The sequence below is a fragment of the Mus caroli genome, unplaced genomic scaffold, assembly GCF_978045245.1.
Source record: "Mus caroli unplaced genomic scaffold, Mus_caroli_1 scaffold_13, whole genome shotgun sequence".
NCBI classification, from domain to species: Eukaryota; Metazoa; Chordata; class Mammalia; order Rodentia; family Muridae; genus Mus; species Mus caroli.
This window is the reverse complement of record NW_028227268.1, coordinates 15,997,855-16,017,021: the sequence shown is the minus strand read 5'-3', so window position 1 is coordinate 16,017,021 and position 19,167 is coordinate 15,997,855. Positions and strand designations below refer to the sequence as shown.

At 41.6% G+C, this 19,167-nt stretch overlaps 1 protein-coding gene across 1 annotated transcript in view; it reads left to right on the top strand.

Annotated features, from left to right (window-relative positions):
* Positions 1–19,167, top strand: part of Map3k3 (mitogen-activated protein kinase kinase kinase 3) — a 69,903-nt gene that overhangs the window by 34,649 nt on the left and 16,087 nt on the right. The window contains exon 6 of the mRNA XM_021177855.3: positions 5,763–5,883. Within this exon, the coding sequence (XP_021033514.1) occupies positions 5,763–5,883 (121 nt within the window). The remainder of the gene's footprint in view (positions 1–5,762; positions 5,884–19,167) is intronic.

The window sequence follows — 19,167 nt, the reverse complement described above, 5'->3', positions numbered from 1 at the left end:
CCTTTTCTTAAACTTGAAGACAGTGAACTGAGGACAGTTAGTGTAGGTATATGAGATGAGATCTGAGGACATAGAATACCACAGTAGTTTAGGTGGACTAGCCCTTATGCTGCCATTTTATTTTACTTTATTTTGTGTTTTTTGAAATAGAGGGAGGGACAGACAGACAGATGGACAGACCAAAACTGGGCCTAGCATGGGCTTTTTAAACCTCAACATCCATTCCTAGTGACACATTTTCTCTAAAAAGGCCACGCCTCCTAATCTTTCTAATTCTTAACCAGTTCCACTTCTTGGTGACTAAGATATGAGCCTGTGGAGGCTGTTTTCATTCAGTTCATGACGATTGCCAGCTGCCCCTGTTTATAGGTCCCCACTCTCATCTTTTTCACATCCTTTAGCATACTCCCTCCTTATCTGCAGTAAGTCCATACATTCTTCTGGGTTGTTGGTTTGTTTGTTTAGCAGCCAGTTTGATTTTATCTGTTACAGTGTATCAGCATTGTTGGTTATTTTATTTTATTTTTATTTATTATTATTTTTATTTTTATTTTATTTATTTATTTATTTATTTATTTATTTATTTTGGTTTTTCGAGACAGGGTTTCTCTGTATAGCCCTGGCTGTCCTGGAACTCACTCTGTAGACCAGGCTGGCCTCGAACTCAGAAATCTGCCTGCCTCTGCCTCCTAAGTGCTGGGATTAAAGGTGTGTGTCACCACGCCCAGCTTTGTTGGTTATTTTATTATGTTATTTCTTCAGTTTGAATGTAGTTTTCATACTAGTTCATATTTTGGTTAGTAATTGTCTTCTTGTTGCATCTTTGTAAATTATATTACAAAATACTATAAACTCTCTAAGAACAGGAGCTATATCATTGTTTTGAGACACTCTCCCATCCTTTCTCTAAATAATACACAAAGAGTGTTTTTGAAACTCTGTCTTAGGATTTCTAATTCTGCAATAAAACCCTGTGTCCAAAACACAAGGTGGGGAGGAAAGGATTAGCTTACACTTCCCTTCCACTGTTCATCATCAAAGGAAGTCAAGTTAGGAATTCAAACAGGGCAGGAACCTGGAGGCAGGAGTTGATGCAGAGTCCACGGATGGATGCTGCTTACTGGCTTGCCCAGCTGCTTTCTTTCTTTTTTTTTTTTTTTTTTTTTTTTTGGTTTTTCGAGACAGGGTTTCTCTGTGTAGCCCTGGCTGTCCTGGAACTCACTCTGTAGACCAGGCTGGCCTCGAACTCAGAAATCCGCCTGCCTCTGCCTCCCAAGTGCTGGGATTAAAGGCATGCGCCACCACGCCCGGCCACCAGCCTGCTTTCTTAATAGAGCCCAGGACCACCAGTCCAAGGATAGCACCACTCACAATAAATGACACCCTCTCCCATTAATCACTAATTACAAAAATGCCTTATGGGGCCAGGCAAAAGTAGCTCATGACTTTAATCCTAGCACTCGGGAGGTAGATGGATCTCTTGAGAGTTCAAGGCTACTCCCCTGGTCTACAAAGGGAGTCCGGGACAGCAAGGGCTCTGTTACACGGAGAAACCCTGTCCCTGTCTTGAAACACCTAAATTAAAGGGGTGGGGGATGCCTTACAGCTGAATCTTATGGAAACATTTCCTTGTTGAGGTTCCCTCCATTCAGATAGCTCTTGTGTTGACATAGACGAGCCAGCACAAACTGCTAGCAGAAGTTGATCATTTTAACAGACCTCCCTTCCTTATAAAACAGTCTGCATTGGCAATTTAGTAGAAGCATTGCCTGAGAACTATCACCTCTGACTGACCGTGATGCCTGTACTCCTCTGATCCCCTGAGGAGAAGTTAAAGACAGCAAGTAGTTATTTACATCCATATCCCAGTTACCAAAAGGTGCATAAGGTGACAGATAGAGCTGTGGTACAGAATCATTAAAAGATGACTGACCATTGGAGCTCTGACACTCATGGTCTTACATAGGACAAGTGCTACATAAATGTCTCAGGTCCTATAATTTAAAGCAGTGATTCTCAATCTGTGGGTCACAACCCCTTTAGTAGTCAAACAGCTCTTTCATCAGGGTCACCTAAGACCACTGGAAAGCGCAGGTGTTTACATTACGATTCATAATAGTAGCAATGAAAATAATTTTGTGATTGGAGGGGTCACCACAACATGAGGAACCGTATTAAAGGGTCACAGCATTGGGAAGGTTGAGAGCCACTGATTTAAAGTTACACATTTCAAAAGGCAAAGCACTTGTACATAGTCCTTGCCATAATGCATTAGTTGGTTTATTTCTACACACACCTCTTGAGTTTCTACCTTATGTGTACATACTTTATGTAAATGTTTTAGTGCTATTTCTGCAAGTCTCTTAAGTTATGCTTTTACTTAATATTGTCATGAACATTGTGCTGGTGTTTATTCTTCATAATTATAATTTACAATGGCACATAATTTCCTTCACAAGATATACCATAATTACTTAAATTTTTTTGGTGGTTTACTATTGGTAAATTTAAACTGCTTTTATTTTTAGTATTAATACTTACATTTAACAATAACAGTGGAGGTTGGGTGTGGTGGGGAATGCCTTTAACCACGACACTTGGGAGGCAGAGACAGACAGATTTTTGTGATTTTGGGGGCCACCAGCAGTGAAGACCCTTACTCAAAAGCAGCAGCAGCAGCAGTAGTAGTAGTAATGATAACAATAATAATAATAATAGAAGAAGAAATAAAGATGGGGTGACAAGTCTCTTAGTGGGTAAAGGCTCTTGCTGCTAAGCTTAACAACCTGAGTTCTATTCTGAGGGCCCACATGGTAGAATGAAAAGCAACTCCCAAAAGTTGTGTTCGTATACATGCTATGGCATATATGTACCTTCACATGTACATGCACACACAGACTAAAAAAGGTCAGCCAGGGCAACATAATGAGACTCTGCCTCCGATAGATAGATAGATAGATAGATAGATAGATAGATAGATAGATAGATTTAAAGAAATTAAAATAGAGGACAATGAGATGACTCAGGAAGTAAAGGCACTTAACTGCCAACCTTCATGACCTGAGTTTGGTCTTGAGCCTACATGGTGGAAGGCGAGAACTGACTCTCATAAGCTCTCCTCTGAGCTCTATACATGTACACACAGAAGCAAGTAAATGCATAAATAAATAGTATGGCCAGGCAGTGGTGGTGCACGCCTTTAATCCCAGCACTTGGGAGGCAGAGGCAGGTGGATTTCTGAGTTTGAGGCCAGCCTGGTCTACAGAGTGAGGTCCAGGACAGCTGGGGCTACACAGAAAATCCCTGTCTCAAGCCCCCATCCCACCCCACCCCCACAAAAAAGTGATTTTTAAGTAAGTAATTGTTTTAAAAGGTGGAGACCAAGGAAATACACCCATCATTATTAAATCATGTCATCTACATTTATGCACATGAAATATCAGTTTTGTCCTTTTGATTTCTAATTTTTCATTAACCATGTATTTATCTTTTAATTTGAAAAGTGAAATAGGGCTGGGGTTGATGGTATACACCTTTAATCATAGCACTCAGGAGACAGGAGACGCAAGAACATCTCTCTGGTAGTTCAGAGTTAGCCTGGTCTACATAGTGAGTTCCAGAACAACTAGAGCTATAGAGTAGAGAGACCCTGTCTCAAGAAGAAAGAAGGAAAAGAAAAGTGAAATATAAAATATAAAGCAGATAGACTGGGATTTGTAGCCAGTTCAGTGGTAGAATGCTTGCCTAGTAAGTGTAAAGCCCTAGTCCTGGATTTAACACGTATCCATGGAAACATGAACACCTATAAACTATAAGCCCATAGTTCTCAATTGTTACGCTCAGTCAATGTAAAGTTACTCTGCCAATTTGCTGTATTTCCAGAATTACTGTGCATTACTGGTTACCAGTGTGCTGCTGGTTCATAGACTGGCACCAGAGATCACACTGGAGTGCACTGCTCCAGCATGCTGTATCTTTGGTCTTTGATTCCTGTCACTGATAAATATTGACCCTTTTATTTCTCTTCTGTGGATCACCATTTTCTGCAGTTGCCCCATCCAGCCTTTGTTACTGTGTATTTAAATAATTGTTTGTTTGTTTTGAGGAAGTCTCTAGCCCAAGCTTGTTTTGTTTTGTTTTGTTTTGTTTTGTTTTGTTTTGTTTTTCTGAGACAGGGTTTCTCTGTGTAGCCCTGGCTGTCCTGGAACTCACTCTGTAGACCAGGCTAGCCTTGAACTCAGAAATCTGCCTCCCTCTGCCTCCCAAGTGCTGGGATTAAAGGCGTGCACCACCATGCCCAGCCGAAGCTTATTTTGAACTCTCCATGTAGCTAAGAATGATCTTGTTCTTGATCCTCTTCGCTCTACCCCTAGAGTGCTGGAGTTACAGGTATGCATCACCATGACTAGTTTTACTCAGTGCTGGATATTGAGCCCAACTGTGTATTGGTATTTTACCTGTACTACATGTGTGCCTGATGGTCATAGAGGCCAGAAAAAGGTGTTAGATCCCCTGGAATTGGAGTTATATACAGTTGTGAGCTGTCTGTCATATTGGTGCTGGGAATCAAACCTGAGCCCTCTGGGAGAGCAGCTAGTGCTTTTCTGAATTCTCCAGCCCCTCCTACCCCCAGTTTATAGATTTTTTTAAAAACTGAAGGTTAGAGTATATGTTCTTTGATACATTTTAAGTCCATGTTTTGCCAAGATTGAGTCAATGCCCACTATGTAAAAGGCTTTACATCTAAGCAGAGGACCTGGATACTCATCATATAGCTCTTTCCCTAACTTCAGGGCTGTGGGGCCCCTCCTTGCCCTTTTCCCCCCAGTATGTGGTTTGGGCTGTTTTTTCCTTTCTGACTCTCAGCAGAGAGCTATTGCACATCGGAGGCTTCAGCAAGAACATTCACTTCCCCTTGGTTCTGACTTCCTGTTAAAGCAAGACAGTTTGTCAAGACAGCCCTCCATGTGATAAAGTCTGGCATGGGAAGGCTGGAGAGGCTGCTTGGCAGCTGGACTTGCCCCTGGAAGTGGGAAACCTTTTTCCTGAAGGACAGGATATAGAGATTGTTTATGTGGTACTTTCCCCCCTGTTGGGAGGTAGAAGAGATACAGAGAAGCAAGCAAAAAACTTTAGCCCAAATTGTAGCTCCTATTTTTACTCTTGGTAATGCCTTTTTTTTTTTAAATTATGTCCTGGTATCACTTTATCACATGCTCATCCTCAATTTTCAGTTTTAAGCTTTCTCAGTGTTTTAATTTAATTTCTTGCCTGGTATCTTGACTGGGCTAGCAGGATTAATGATGAATGCAGGAGGTCAGAGAGGGTGTTGGGTCCTCTGGATCTGGAGTTAGATAGTTTTGAGCTGCCATGTAGGTCCAGGGAGCTGAACCTGGGTCGTCTGCTCTTAACTGCTGAGCTGCCTCTTCATCCTCTCGATAGGTAATTTTATGAGAGGGTATTTACAGCGCTTTCTTGTTTGACAGATTACTACATGGATGTCTGTTACTCTTCTGCATCTGGGTCATCACCTCTTGAATTGGGGCAGCAGATTTTAGTGCTTATATATCACTGAAGCTGTGAAAATACATCAAGGATAGTGATTTGGCAAGACAAGTGAGGATTGAGATTTCCTGAAAAACCTGGTAGCTAATGTATTAAAAGGTGCCTGAGGAGTGTGAGAGTCCTAAAGAAAGATGAAGATCCTTCATAGACCTGATTACTTAAAAATGTAGCTCACACTTTTGCCTCCTCTCTTATAGACTAGTTCCTCTCCCCACTCTGGAGTGTCCAGGCAGGTTCGGATCAAGCCTTCCCAGTCTGCAGGGGATATAAATACCATCTACCAAGCTCCTGAGCCCAGAAGCAGGCACCTGTCTGTCAGTAAGTCTCTTTCTTCTTTACTGTCCTTGTAAATTTGATGTGTTCACATTTAAAATATTCAACTACTAAACAGTCATCAAATGCTCATTGACTATCACTATGCAAAGTAGTACTCTATGTTTTTATTTGGGGTAGAGGGGACATGAAATGACCTGGACTCTTGAGGATCTTAGAATATAATAATAGGATGACATGATTAAATTTGTTTTAAGCATCCCTGAGAAAGTGATCTCAGGGATTCGTTTGAATACTTACAGGGGACCTGTCAAATTAGGGGTCAGGTCTGCAGTTTAGTTTTGACCACAGGCTTCTTGTTTATTCCTAAGATATCCTTGTACTTCATGGAAGACGCTGACCAGTCAGCTGAGTTATCCTGGAAACTCAGAGCATTAACAGAGTATATACAACTGAATAGCAAAGAAGTTATGTAGTTGCTGCTAGACCTCCAGAGGAAAGCATTCTAACTCAGTCTTGTGCATTATATAACAGAAAATACAGTGTTCCTCTGGATACTTCTCAAGGTCTCTCTTAGTTAAGGTCTCTCTTAGAGACTTGCCTTCAGCCCTGTCTTCATGGAGGCATTTTCTCAGTTGAGGTTTCCTCCTCCCAAATGACACTTAGCTTGTGTCAAGTTAACATAGAACTAGCCAGCAAAGGATTTGAGGAGAAAGCCCATTTCTTGAACTGTGGGATTTTTATCAAGGTAGAAATCTGGAGGCTGGAGAGATGCTCAGTGGTTTAGAATAGGTACTATTCTTTCAGGGACCAAAGTTCAGTTTCTGGCGCCCATGACAAGTGGCTCTAAACTGCCTGTCACTGCAGCTCTAGGGAATTCAGTTCTCTTTGCAGACTTTGGTGGTCATCTGCACTCACATGCACACATATCTATGTGTAAATACATATAAACAAATCTTATTAAAAATCTAAAAGCACTATGCTTTATCAAACAATATATGCCTGCTGCCCTGATGATCTGAGACACCTGCTGCTGCCACTAGGAAGCCAAGTTTTCCTTTTCACACTAGAGAGAATTCTGTCAAACTTAGCTGCTCTCTGCAGATCCCGAGCTGGCTCTGGGAGGAGTTAACCTTGTTCTACTTCAGAGCCTGTCTGTGAGTGGTGCTCTTCCCAAGAGAGGAGCCAGGAGAAACGAGCTGCTGAGGCACTGGCGTTGCCTCACGGAGTAATTTCTGGAACTCAGGCACTCATATTTAATGATTGTAGCTGCATGTTTGAATGTAAATGATTGTCAGATTTTAAGTAATTGATGGGTATGTTTCATAAGCTAGTTGAAGAGAAAGAGGCAAGATCGCAGCAGACCCTGTGCAGAATGTCCTAAAAATCTGATTGTCTGGAACCTGAGAAATAATAGCAACTTGACTTCTTAAAAATGTGTATATGTGTGTTTCTGAATGTATGTACATCATGTGGACGACAAATGTCCTTAGAAGCCAGAAAAGGGCATTTAATTTTCTAGAAATAGAATTGCAGACAGTTGTGGCTAATAGGAGCTTAATCCCAGTCCTCAGCAAGAGTAGCAAGTACTCTTAACCACTGAGCTGTCTTTTAACTCTCCAACTTGGCCTCTTTACTGTAGTCCTTTTTTTTTTTTTTTAAACATAAGGTCTCACTCTAGCTTCTCTGAAACTCAGTATGTGGCTCTGCTTGCCCTAGAACTTACAATCCTCTTGCCTTTCTCCCTCAGTGCTGGGATCTCCCTCAGGCATGAGCTCCCACATTCATTGTTTTAGAAATTTTAATGAAGTACAAAAATCCAATTTGTTAATTAAAGACTCTTTGAGAGCTAAACTCTCAAACATGGGTATGATAGTGTGTCTTATGAACTCAGCACTCAGAAGGCAGAAATAAAAGGAATGCCCAGAGTGTAATAAAGCCAGCCTGCTTTATGTTGTGAGTGACAGACTAGCTAAGCCACATCAGACCCTGTCTCAAAAAACAAGCATCTGGGTATGGTGACTCATATGCACACCTTTAACCCCAGCACTCAGGAGCAGAGGCAGGTGGATCCCTGTGAGTTTGCATAGAATTCTAGACCAGTCACTGCTTACACAGTGAGACTGTGTCGCAAAACAAGTTAACAAAAAGCCATACACACTAACAAAAAAAATGAGAAAACTTCTGTAATTCCACAACAAAAATACTGTTTTAAGTATAATTTAGTAAAAATAGGAACCATAGGGAAGATGGGCATTGTGACACATGCAGACAATATGGAGCCAACCCTGTCTGAAAATGCAAAACAAAACAAAACCTAATTTGGGTATCACGGCACCATGGGTGACTTAGGTGGGAAGATAAGAGTTTAGGGCTTCCTCATCTACATCAGATGTTTAAAGCCAGCCTAGACCTTTGAGACCATGTCTCAAAACATAAAATCCAAAATAAAAAGTCATAAAGAAGCAGTACCTTTTCAAATCCCATGTGTGTTTTGATACAAAATGTTTGGTTTGTGTGTGGTGTATGGATGTTGTGTGTATGTGTTTGGGTTTGGGTTGTTTTTTAAGCAGTGATATATTTTGAACCTAGAGCCTTGGACATGCTAGGCAATTGCTCTACACACAGCGATACTCCCAGCAACAAAATACATCACATCTTATCAAGAAAAGGAAAACAATACTTAAAACTTATTGGAGAAGAAACTTGATGTTGGAGTGTATGCTTGTAAAATGCTAGCATTTTAGAGGCTAGGTATCAGGAATTCAAAGCCACCCTTGGCTATATAGTAAGTTTGAAGTCAGCTTGTACTATATAAGAACTTTCCCTCAGGCTGGAGAGATGGCTCAGTGGTTAAGGGCACTGACTGCTCTTCCAAAGATCCTGAGTTCAAATCCCAGCAATCACATGGTAGCTCACAACCATCCTTAGTGAGATCTGACCCCTTCTTCTGGTGTGTCTGAAAACAGCTACAGTGTACTTAGAACGGGGCTGGAGCAAGCAGAGGTCCGGAGTTAATTCCCAATTCCTAGCAACCACATGATGGCTCACAACCATCTGTACAGCTATATAAAATAAATAAATAAATCTTAAAAAGAGCACTGACTGCTCTTCCAGAGGACCTGAGTTCAGTTCCCAGCAACTGTTACATAGTGACTCACAACTGTCTGTAATGGGATCTGATACCCTCTTCTGGTGTGTCTGAAGATAGCACCAGTGTAGTCACATACATAAAATAAATCTTAAAGAATTAAAAAAAAAAAAAGTCCTTCCCCTAGGAAGGAAGGAAGGAAGGAAGGAAGGAAGGAAGGAAGGGAGGGAGGGAGGGAGGGAGGGAGGGAGGGAGGGAGGGAGGAAGGAAGGAAGGAAGGAAGGAAGGAAGGAAAGAAAGAAAGAAAGAAAGAAAGAAAGAAAGAAAGAAAGAAAGAAAAGAAAGAAAAGAAAGAAAACCAAAAAACAATACTGGAGAAAGTAAAAAGACAAGCAGACATGGAGAATGTTCTAATAGCAAAATAGAAAAAAGTGAAAAATAATCACACAAATGATGGATATTGGAAAAGAAATACGTAGCAACAACAAACTCATGATTTAAGAAATTTTAGACTGTGGATGAATAAATTCTCACAAAATCAATACCATTACAAATCTGAATAAGTGTAAAAAGACCTCTGAGTTTTGGAGATTTTTTTACATTGTTAGGAAACTGGAATGGAGCTTATACATTCTGCCCAAGGAGAGCCCACCTTCAAGCATGGTGAGCCACTCACAAGGTTGAAACAGGAGAATTGTGAGTTTGAAGCCAATTTGGGCAAAGTTGGCAACATAGGTTACCTATTTCTCCTGTTCTTTCACACAGAACCAGAGTTAGGGGGTAGTAGGTGGGCAGGTGTCTGAGTCCATCACACTGGGAGAGAGTGGAGACGCAGAGGAAAGCTTTCCCAGGGTCTTTGTAGAAATAGACGAGGAAGACTGGGCAGCATCATTCTTTGTAATTGCTGAAGACTGACACAGGGCAGGAATTGGGTTTTCTGCCCCTAACATGAACCTGTGATTCCTGTGTGGAGGCAAGGACTAACTGCTGGGCCACTGAGGCCCTTTACCATGTTGTAGGGAACCATATATGGAAATCATTTCCTTGAGTAGACATATTAAATATGATTTTTATATTATTTTGTTTTATCTGGAAAATGGGTATTCAGTGAGCAGGACAGTGAAGCCTATGGGAAGTCAAGGGTGGTAGGAATACAGATTCTCTGTAGAGTAAAAACTTTTTTTTTTTTTTTTTAATTTTTGGTTTTTCAAGACAGGGTTTCTCTGTGTAGCCCTGGCTGTCCTGGAACTCACTGTGTAGACCAGGCTGGCCTCGAACTCATTGAAAACAGTGAACTTAATGAAAGCAGTGAAAAGTCACTAGTTTTTAAGTAATGATGAAAAGATAGGCTGACATATTCAGATTTGCATTGTCAAAGACTTTCTGGCTGAAGTGTGAAGGACAGACTGGAAGGGCAAGACCTGAACCTGGGAACCATACATTCCAATGTGGGTGGTCTAGGTGAAAGAAGACCTTGCTTGGATCAGTCTGGTGCCAGAGGTAAAGACAAGGAACAGATGGATTTGAGACATCTAGAGGTAACACTGACAGAATGACTACTGGCATTTCAGTAGTTTTCACAGTGTGGAATGGGGAACCAGGGGAGTTCTTAAGATCCTTTTAGGGCTTCTGTGAGGGCGAGACTATTTTTATAATCATTCTAAAATTTGGGACTCATCCTATCACAAGCATACATAGAGTTTTCCAGAGGTTATGTATGTGAGGATCTCTCTCTCTCTCTCTCTCTCTCTCTCTCTCTCTCTCTCTCTCTCTCCCCCTCTTCCTCATGTATGTCTCTCTCTTCCCCACGTATGTGTGAGACAGACACAGGATCTCATGTATCCCAGGCTAGCCTCAAACTCATTCTGTAGCAGGGATGCATCTTACTTAGCCTTCAGATCCTTCTGCCTTTCCCTCCCTAGTTCTGGGATTGTGGGAGTACAGGCATGCACTACCATACCTGGTTTATTTGAAGCTGGGAGTAGAACCCAGAACTTATGCATGCTTGGCAATTACTCTCCCAGCTGAACTACATTTCCAGCTTTATATCTGAACACACCTGAGCTTGGCTACAGAAGTTTTTCAGCAGTTAAGGGCTCTGGCTGCTCTTCCAGAGGACCTGGGTTCAGTTATCAGTACCCACATGGCAGCTCACAATTACTTATAACTGCAGATGTAGGGGGGTCCAATGTCCTTTTCTGGACTCAATGGAAACACAGATGTACATTCAAGCAAAGATCCATATCATAATAAAAAATGATTTTTAGAAAAGGCATGGGGGTCTGGAAAGATGGGTCAGTAGTTGAGAGAACTTGGTGCTCTAGCAGAGGACCCACATGATCACTCGCACCCATCCATAAACTCCAGTTCTCAGGGATCTGACCCTACCCCCTTTCTGGTATCCACAGACACCAGGCATGCCTATAATACATAGACATAAATGCAGAAAACATTTATGCTCATACATATAAAATAAAATGTAAAAAGAAAGTACCCGAGCTTTATTTATAATGTTGTTATTAGTTGATAGTCATGGTACTCGGGAAACAATATACAGCATGGTTCTTTGACTTCTAAATGTTTTGCGTGGAAAGATGTTTGGAGGGTCTCAGAAGCAGTCTGTTTCAGACTTCCTTTTGTCCTGTGTCCTACTCCACTCTTTTCCTGATGCAGACCATAGAATAAAAATCTCTTTTCCTCTGTGGGTCATGAAAAGCTGAGAGCCTATCTTGGAAAACTAGTCATAAAGCCTAGAAATATGACTCTAACCTAATCTCAACTTTTGTGTAAGAGCCAGCTATAAAGAAATTCTCTAGAGGCTGGACAGATGGCTCAGTGGGTTAAGAACACTGACAACTCTTCCAAAGGTCCCGAGTTCAAATCCCAGCAACCACCATCTGTGAGATGGTGGCTCACAACCATCTGTAAAGGGATCTGACGCCCCCCCTCTGGTGTGCCTGAAGCAGCTACAATGTACTTTCATATAATAATAAATAAATCTTGAAAGAAAGAAAGAAATCCTCTGAACTACTTTGTTGTTTGAGAGTAGGTCTGAAGCCACTCATCCTAGAACTGGTGCTACACTATACCTTTGAGGGAAGACCCCATTTATAGAGGCCAAGAGAATTTCAATAGGCCTTACTGAGTTCCATCACATCTGTTGTATAAGGTAGACCCTTTCTGTCTAATCACATTTGCCTGTCACATTAAAGTATAAAAATGGAACACTACTCAGGCCTTTTTCATTTTATGCTGAAGGCTCTTGTGTGATGTAAAACACTAAATGAAAGTTGACTTCCTCTATTGAGCTTTTTTATTTTTTTGAGTATATGCCGTACCTCTTTGAGGGGGTAGGTAAAGGTGTCATTGTTTCTTCCCTGCAGTTTCACCTGCACATAAAACTCACAAATGTTTTAAAACTCTGCAAGAGCTCTAATACCAAAAGAAGGCAGTTACTAGAAGAGAGTCTGGTTTGGGGTACTGGTGGAAGACAGACCTAACATTTTGTTATGTTGAATTTTATTTATTTATTTAGAATTATTTACTTATTTTACTTCTATGAGTACACTGCAGCTGTCTTCAGACACACCAGAAGAGGGTGTCAGATCCCATTACAGATGCTTGTGAGCCACCATGTGGTTGCTGGGAATTGAACTCAGGACCTTTGGAAGAGGAAGAGCAGTCAGTGCTCTTAACTGCTGAGCCATCTCTCCAGCCACAACCCCCCATTTTTTTTTTAAATTTATTTAGTTATTCAGTGTTTTGCTCTATGTATGTCTATTTGAATTGGTGCTACAGACAGTTGTGAACAGCCATATGTGTGCTGAGAATTGAACCCAGGTCTCTAGAAGAGCAGCCAGTGCTCTTAACTGTGGAGCGTTTCTCTAGCCGCTGTCATGTTGAATTTTAAATGCCTTTGAGATAGTCGGACGCATGGGTCTGACGAGGTAGCTCAGTTGGTAAGTGCATGCCTCATAAACCTGAAACACTGGTTTTGACTTGTAGCACAGCAAATATACAGGACTGCAGCTCAGAGAGAAGAAAGTCAAAGCTAGAAGTAGTTTAAAGAGTGGGGGAATGTTGAGGATAAAGGGTTACAATTGACACTTTTATCCACAAATATCTAGGTGCTTACTATAAGCTGGTCCAGTGTAAAGCTTTCTAGAGGTAAAGGGACATGGGAAGAGACCAAGAGTCAAAAGCACGAAGGACTAAGAAAAATCCTAGTGGAAGAAATGGAGTCAGTGGAGAAGTCAAAGTTAGTAAGTTTTAGCAATTCAGCCTCCTGCCTGATTCTTCTTGGTCACACCTGTGAGTAGTTGAAAACTACAACCTGAAGGAGACTCAGCTCCCATTGCAGCACGTGTGCAGCTGGAGGAGTGCAAAGTACCCCAGTGCAGTTATAGAAATCTTTACTGAGAAATTTCCTCATACTGGGTTGAAAGTCTGCCTTTTCTCGGTTTACCAATTTATCCTTATATGGTTGCCTTAAGCAACTCAGATAACAGAGATTAAGTATTTTATATGACAGTTCTTGAAATATTTGAAATAGCTACTATGTTAACCTTTTTTTTCTATCATAACAAATACACATTGAATTCCATCATTTTCAAGCCAGATAATCTGTTAAATTAGTTCGTGCTAAAAACAATAACAACAACAACAACAGCAACAAAAACCCGGGCAGGTACAGGTATAGGTATATGTATAAGTATATGCCTATATATTCCCAGCATACAGGTATAGGTATAGGTACAGGTATAGGTATATGCCTATATATTCCCAGCATTCAGGACATTAATGTAGTATTGTAATTAGTTCTAGTCAAAAGCTACAGTGCGAGGTCCTAGTGTATCTTAAGAGCCTGCGCCTCTGTTAGACCGTCTTCCCTCCCACCCCCAGTACAGGGGGGGTTGAACTCAAGACTCTAGCCATACTTATCAGTGCTCTACCTGAGCTATACCTTTCTTGCTTTTCCACTTTAATCCCATGGTCAGCAGGCCAGACTGCAACCCTGAAGATGAGTGGAGGCAATTGGTCTTTTTAAGGTGTTTGGTGAAAGCTAGTGGCTTAAGGGGTGGGGTGGGATTTTTTATATGTATATATATATATATATATATATATATATATATATATATATATATACATACATACATACACACACACACACACAGCCTCTATCATCATACACATATACACTATACCATATATATATATATATATATATATATATGGTCAGAATATTTTAGAGATCTCAGCAAATGAGAGGAATAAGCTTCTAAAAAGAGGGAAGACAAATAGACCACAGATATGTGAACTTCAGCAGGAGGTGCTTTGTAGAATCTAGGACTGTAATGCTGTGAAAAGGAGAGAAATCTCTACCTCCAAGTAGAGGGTGAATTCAGATGAAGGGAAAAGGGGAAAAGCTGGAATCTTATTATAGCAATAGCTGGTAGCAGAAAGTCAAAACTGCATAGTATAAACTTCCAGTCCCAGGACAAGAAACCATGATGGTTGAGGTGGTTTCTGCTATTACACATTGAGAAAATAAAATGGTCTCCTTCCTTCACTCCAGAGGTTCTTTTCTCCTCACAGTAAATTCTGTGATACTAGGTAAGATTATAAAGTGTATGGTGATAATACCTGCTTTAAAACCAAACATAGGTTGCTGCTAGTGTCTGTGGGATAGAAAGGTTGAGAAGTATTTTTGCACAGCCTTATCCCCATGTTAGCAATTCAAGAAATGTTGCTTCCAGTTTTCTATTGAAGAAGAAGAAAAAAGATTTGATTACTCTCCTATCTCATCTGTCCCCTAAAAGAGAAAAGGGTTTAGAATATCTCTTTGTACTTGCAGTGACCTGCACATTAACACTGACCCAAAGCCCTAGAACTCCCTGTGGAGGCAACTTCCTGATTGCATCAGCTTCCTGATGAGGGTTCTCTGAGGAGAGTGAGAGGCTGCATTTCAGCCCTAAGTCAGAATACAAGCAATTTCTGCTCGGCTTCTCTGGGTTAAAGAAACTATCAGAGTAACATAATCTGGGACGAATTTTAACAGCTCATGCTTAAACCCTGGACTTCTCTTTCCATTTAGAATGCCTTCAGAGGAAGCTCTTCAGATAGGCTTTGGTGATGCTGGCCTGGGCCTCTTGATGTGGCTAGAGCAGCACAGCCAGCCTGGAGTATCAGTAAAGGCTGTCCCCTGGGAGTCCCCCTCCCACCCCTTGCCATCCCTCCCACCAGCGTGCCCTCAAAGACTGTGGAGTCAGTTGTGCTTTGATAGGAGACCTCTGCACCTTCTGGACCAGTCCTGGTCATTGCTAGTAAATCTGTGACTGTCAAGTCTTGCAGCTCAGTATCATCATGGCCTGTCCTTCTCTCACTTGCTCTCAGTGGTTGATGTGCCTCTCATTGACTCTCAGTTTTTGAAATGAAGATAAAAACAAAACTGAAAATACCCTGGAGCAGTCATGCTGCCTCCTGCTGTTTCCATTTGCTTCCTCTGATAGTCACTGGTCTGGGGAGACTTCCCTTTCCTGCTCCAGGCAGTGGGCCTGTGCACAATAGCCCCTGGCATGTCGCCCATCAGATAGCAAGGCTGGATTTTTGTAGGCCACAGTGTGGATTGGAAAAAGTGAAAGTCTCTGGCTGGAAATAAAAGCTCAGAAAACCTTTGCTCTACCCCCCACCCCCACCCCAGACCCTCCAGTGTCTGCAGCAGTGACTTTGTATGCTAGATTGATCTCAACTGCCAAAGCCAGGGGGAATCGTAAGCTAGTAGGGGAGGGACTGCTTTGGACCAATATCAGATATCACCAACAAGAAAGAGGGTTTTTTTGTTTTTCTAATTAATCACTTATAAGAGACTTTTAAATTTTGTTCTAGGTAAAATTATTCTAGAGCATCTTGGGTTCAAATGCTAGAAAAGAACCATTGTAATTTCTTTCAGAAAGAAGAGATTTAATGTAGAATTCTGGATTATGGAACTAGTGAAAGTGAAAGAAGCAGACACACAGGAGGCAGGAATCATTTTAGCATTTCTTTATGTAGTCCTGCCTGTCCTGGAACTCACTCTGTAGACCAGGCTGACCTTGAATTGATAGAGATCCACCTGCCTCTGCCTCCTGAGTGCAGGGATTAAAGGTGTGCGCTACCACAGCCTGGCATCTTAGCTGATTTTATTGCTCTGTGAGTTCACGGCAGAATATCCCTAAATTTATACTCAGAGCAGCTTTAGTTTCTATAGAGCTTTAAAATACCTAGATAAATTGTCTCCTGCAGGCTGCTGAGATCATTTCAATACCATGGATCAGGTACTGACTTACTTCAGAACTGATACCTTTCACTCTGTGATGGAGTGGTTGAGACAGGAAATGCACAAAATTCTTTGCCTATTTTCAATACAATATTATAGCTTTATGTCAGCCCTCTATGTCCTTGGGTTGATGCTATTGGGCTTCTGGAGTTGCCCCACAAACCACGTGAACACCAATCTCAGTCAGACAAGGATAGTTTATTGAATATACACTCTAGGGGACATAGCTCAGACCTCAGAAGCTGAAAGCTACTACCTATAACATTTCTTAGGGCCAGCTTATAAAGGCTAACACTGCAAAACCCACAGTGAGCTCATACACGGGTGCAGGAAGTGCTCCCTGCTGGTCAGCCCCGACTCAAGCTATTTTAGACAAAACAGTTCATATGAACTTTATGACGGGCCCTAAGTGAAGCTCATGGTTGTAGAATTTCTTGGTGTGTGTGTTTAATAAACTATTCCTGTCTGACTGAGATTGGTCGTCGTGTGGTTTGTGGGGGGACTCCTGAGCCCCAACAGATGCCTCCAAGAATCAGTGGAAGTGTTCTCGGTGGTAATTCATCAAATATCTTCAGTAAAACCAAAAGAGCCATGTTGTGGAGCAACTGACTTTGTGTGGAAGAAGGGAGAACGCAGTCTCTTGAACCTGAGAATCATTTAATCTCTTTAGAAGCTGTCCTTTAAGCACTGAATGTGAGACTTCTGTCATCCCAGCACTCAGGAGATGGAAGCAAGAGGACGTGTTCAATTCTGGCTTAGAGTATATGGCCCTATCAAAAGCAAACGAAAAACAAAAGCTGTTTTTCCCTAGGCATGGTGGTAGTGTATGCCTTTAATCCTAGGGCTCAAGAGACAGGAGCAGGTTTATCTCTGAGTTCAAGGCCACCCTGGTCTTTCAGGCCAGCCAAAATTATATAGTGAAACCCTGTCTCAAAACAGAACAACAGCAAAAACCCATCAATTTCCAAGCAGTTGCCTATTGCACCTTTTTCCCCAGTATTTTTCTTCCATCTGTTGCTCCTTCTTAGCCTCCCTGACTCAGAAAGTTTTGTTGAGGTCCATTTGTTTACGCTCAATATATTTTCTCTGGGTTTTAAAAGCATCTCAGCCAGACTCTTCAGCAGTCCTTACAGTATAGATGGACCTGCCATCTATATGTCCTTACAGTATAGATGGACCTGCCGTCTATATGTCCTTACAGTATAGATGGACCTGCCATCTATATGTCCTTACAGTATAGATGTCCTTACAGTATAGATGGACCTGCCGTCTATATGTCCTTACAGTATAGATGTCCTTACAGTATAGATGGACCTGCCGTCTATATGTCCTTACAGTATAGATGGACCTGCCATCTATATGTCCTTACAGTATAGATGTCCTTACAGTACAGATGGACCTGCCATCTATATGTCCTTACAGTATAGATGTCCTTACAGTATAGATGTCCTTACAGTATAGATGGACCTGCCATCTATATGTCCTTACAGTATAGATGGACCTGCCATCTATATGTCCTTACAGTATAGATGGACCTGCCGTCTATATGTCCTTACAGTATAGATGGACCTGCCATCTATATGTCCTTACAGTATAGATGTCCTTACAGTATAGATGTCCTTACAGTATAGATGTCCTTACAGTATAGATGGACCTGCCATCTATATGTCCTGCCTGGAGTGCAGGCTGAGTGAGCTATGTACAAAATTAAAACAGTACGTATCCTAAATTTTCCTTCTGAAACTGGTTTCTGTTAGAAAAGAGTGAAGTTGGGATGGCTAGGCACACCTTCCAGAGTAGAATGAGGCAAATTCTTCCCCACACCTCTAGCTACTAAACTTGTTCTCTTAGGTATTTCCACAGAACATCTTGCCCGCAGAGTTCTACCCCAGAAAACTCAATTTAATAGCCGTGAAATAATTTGTTAAGGGATGACACCTTGCCATTTCTGGTGTCTGTGGATTTCTGGCTTGTAGGAGAGAGGTAGTGGGTATAAAAGAGAAAAGGATTCTTAGGTTTCTGGCTTTCTTCATGGTGAAATAAATATGTTCCCCCAAACAGGAATCTAGGGGAGCACATCTGAAGGCCAGAAGACACTTTGGTAGCCTCAGTTCTCTCTTTAGACCGTGAAGGGTCTGATGATTGAACTCATTATTGTGAGGCTTGGTGCAAGCTCCTTGTACCTTTGCCTGCTGAGTCATCTCATTGGCCTTGTTAGTATTTTTCTTGAACTGTCTAAAGATTGTTTTGTTCTCAAGTAACAAAATTACCTTGCAGGGTGCCTGCCATTTAGCAGTTAAGCAGAGAATGTTTACCAAGGGTCTTTTGCAAATTGTTGAAAATCAAATGAAATAATTACTATGAATGTCCAACAAAAAGGAAATTTGTACATAACGATAACATAAGGTTACTCCCAGTAGTCAGGAAGTGTGGGAGTAAATGGTAAGGAGAGGCAGCCTCTTGTCATTGGCCAGAATGCCCTCACTGAGGCTGGTACTGCCTTAGCCTCTGGAGAGCTGGGATTGTAGGCATCTGCAACCAGCCTAGCTCAGAGTATTGTCTTATCTGATACAGGTAAAAAATCGGTTAGAGAAGGTACTTGGAGGAGCTGAGCCCCAAGACATATGCCCAGGTATATCCAGGTAGTTTTTCCTGGACCCCAGCCTCAAAATGTTAAGGCCAAAGCTCAAAAGAACTCAGCTGCCGGGCAGTGGTGGTACATGCCTTTAATCCCAGCACTTGGGAGGCAGAGGCAGGTGGATTTCTGAGTTCGAGGCCAGCTGGTCTACAGAGTGAGTTCCAGGACAGCCAGGGCTACACAGAGAAACCCTGTCTCGAGAAACCAAAAAAAAAAAAAAAGAACTCAGCTGATAAACCAGTGTACAGGACCTTTTATTTATACTTCTTCTCATAGTTTTAGTCA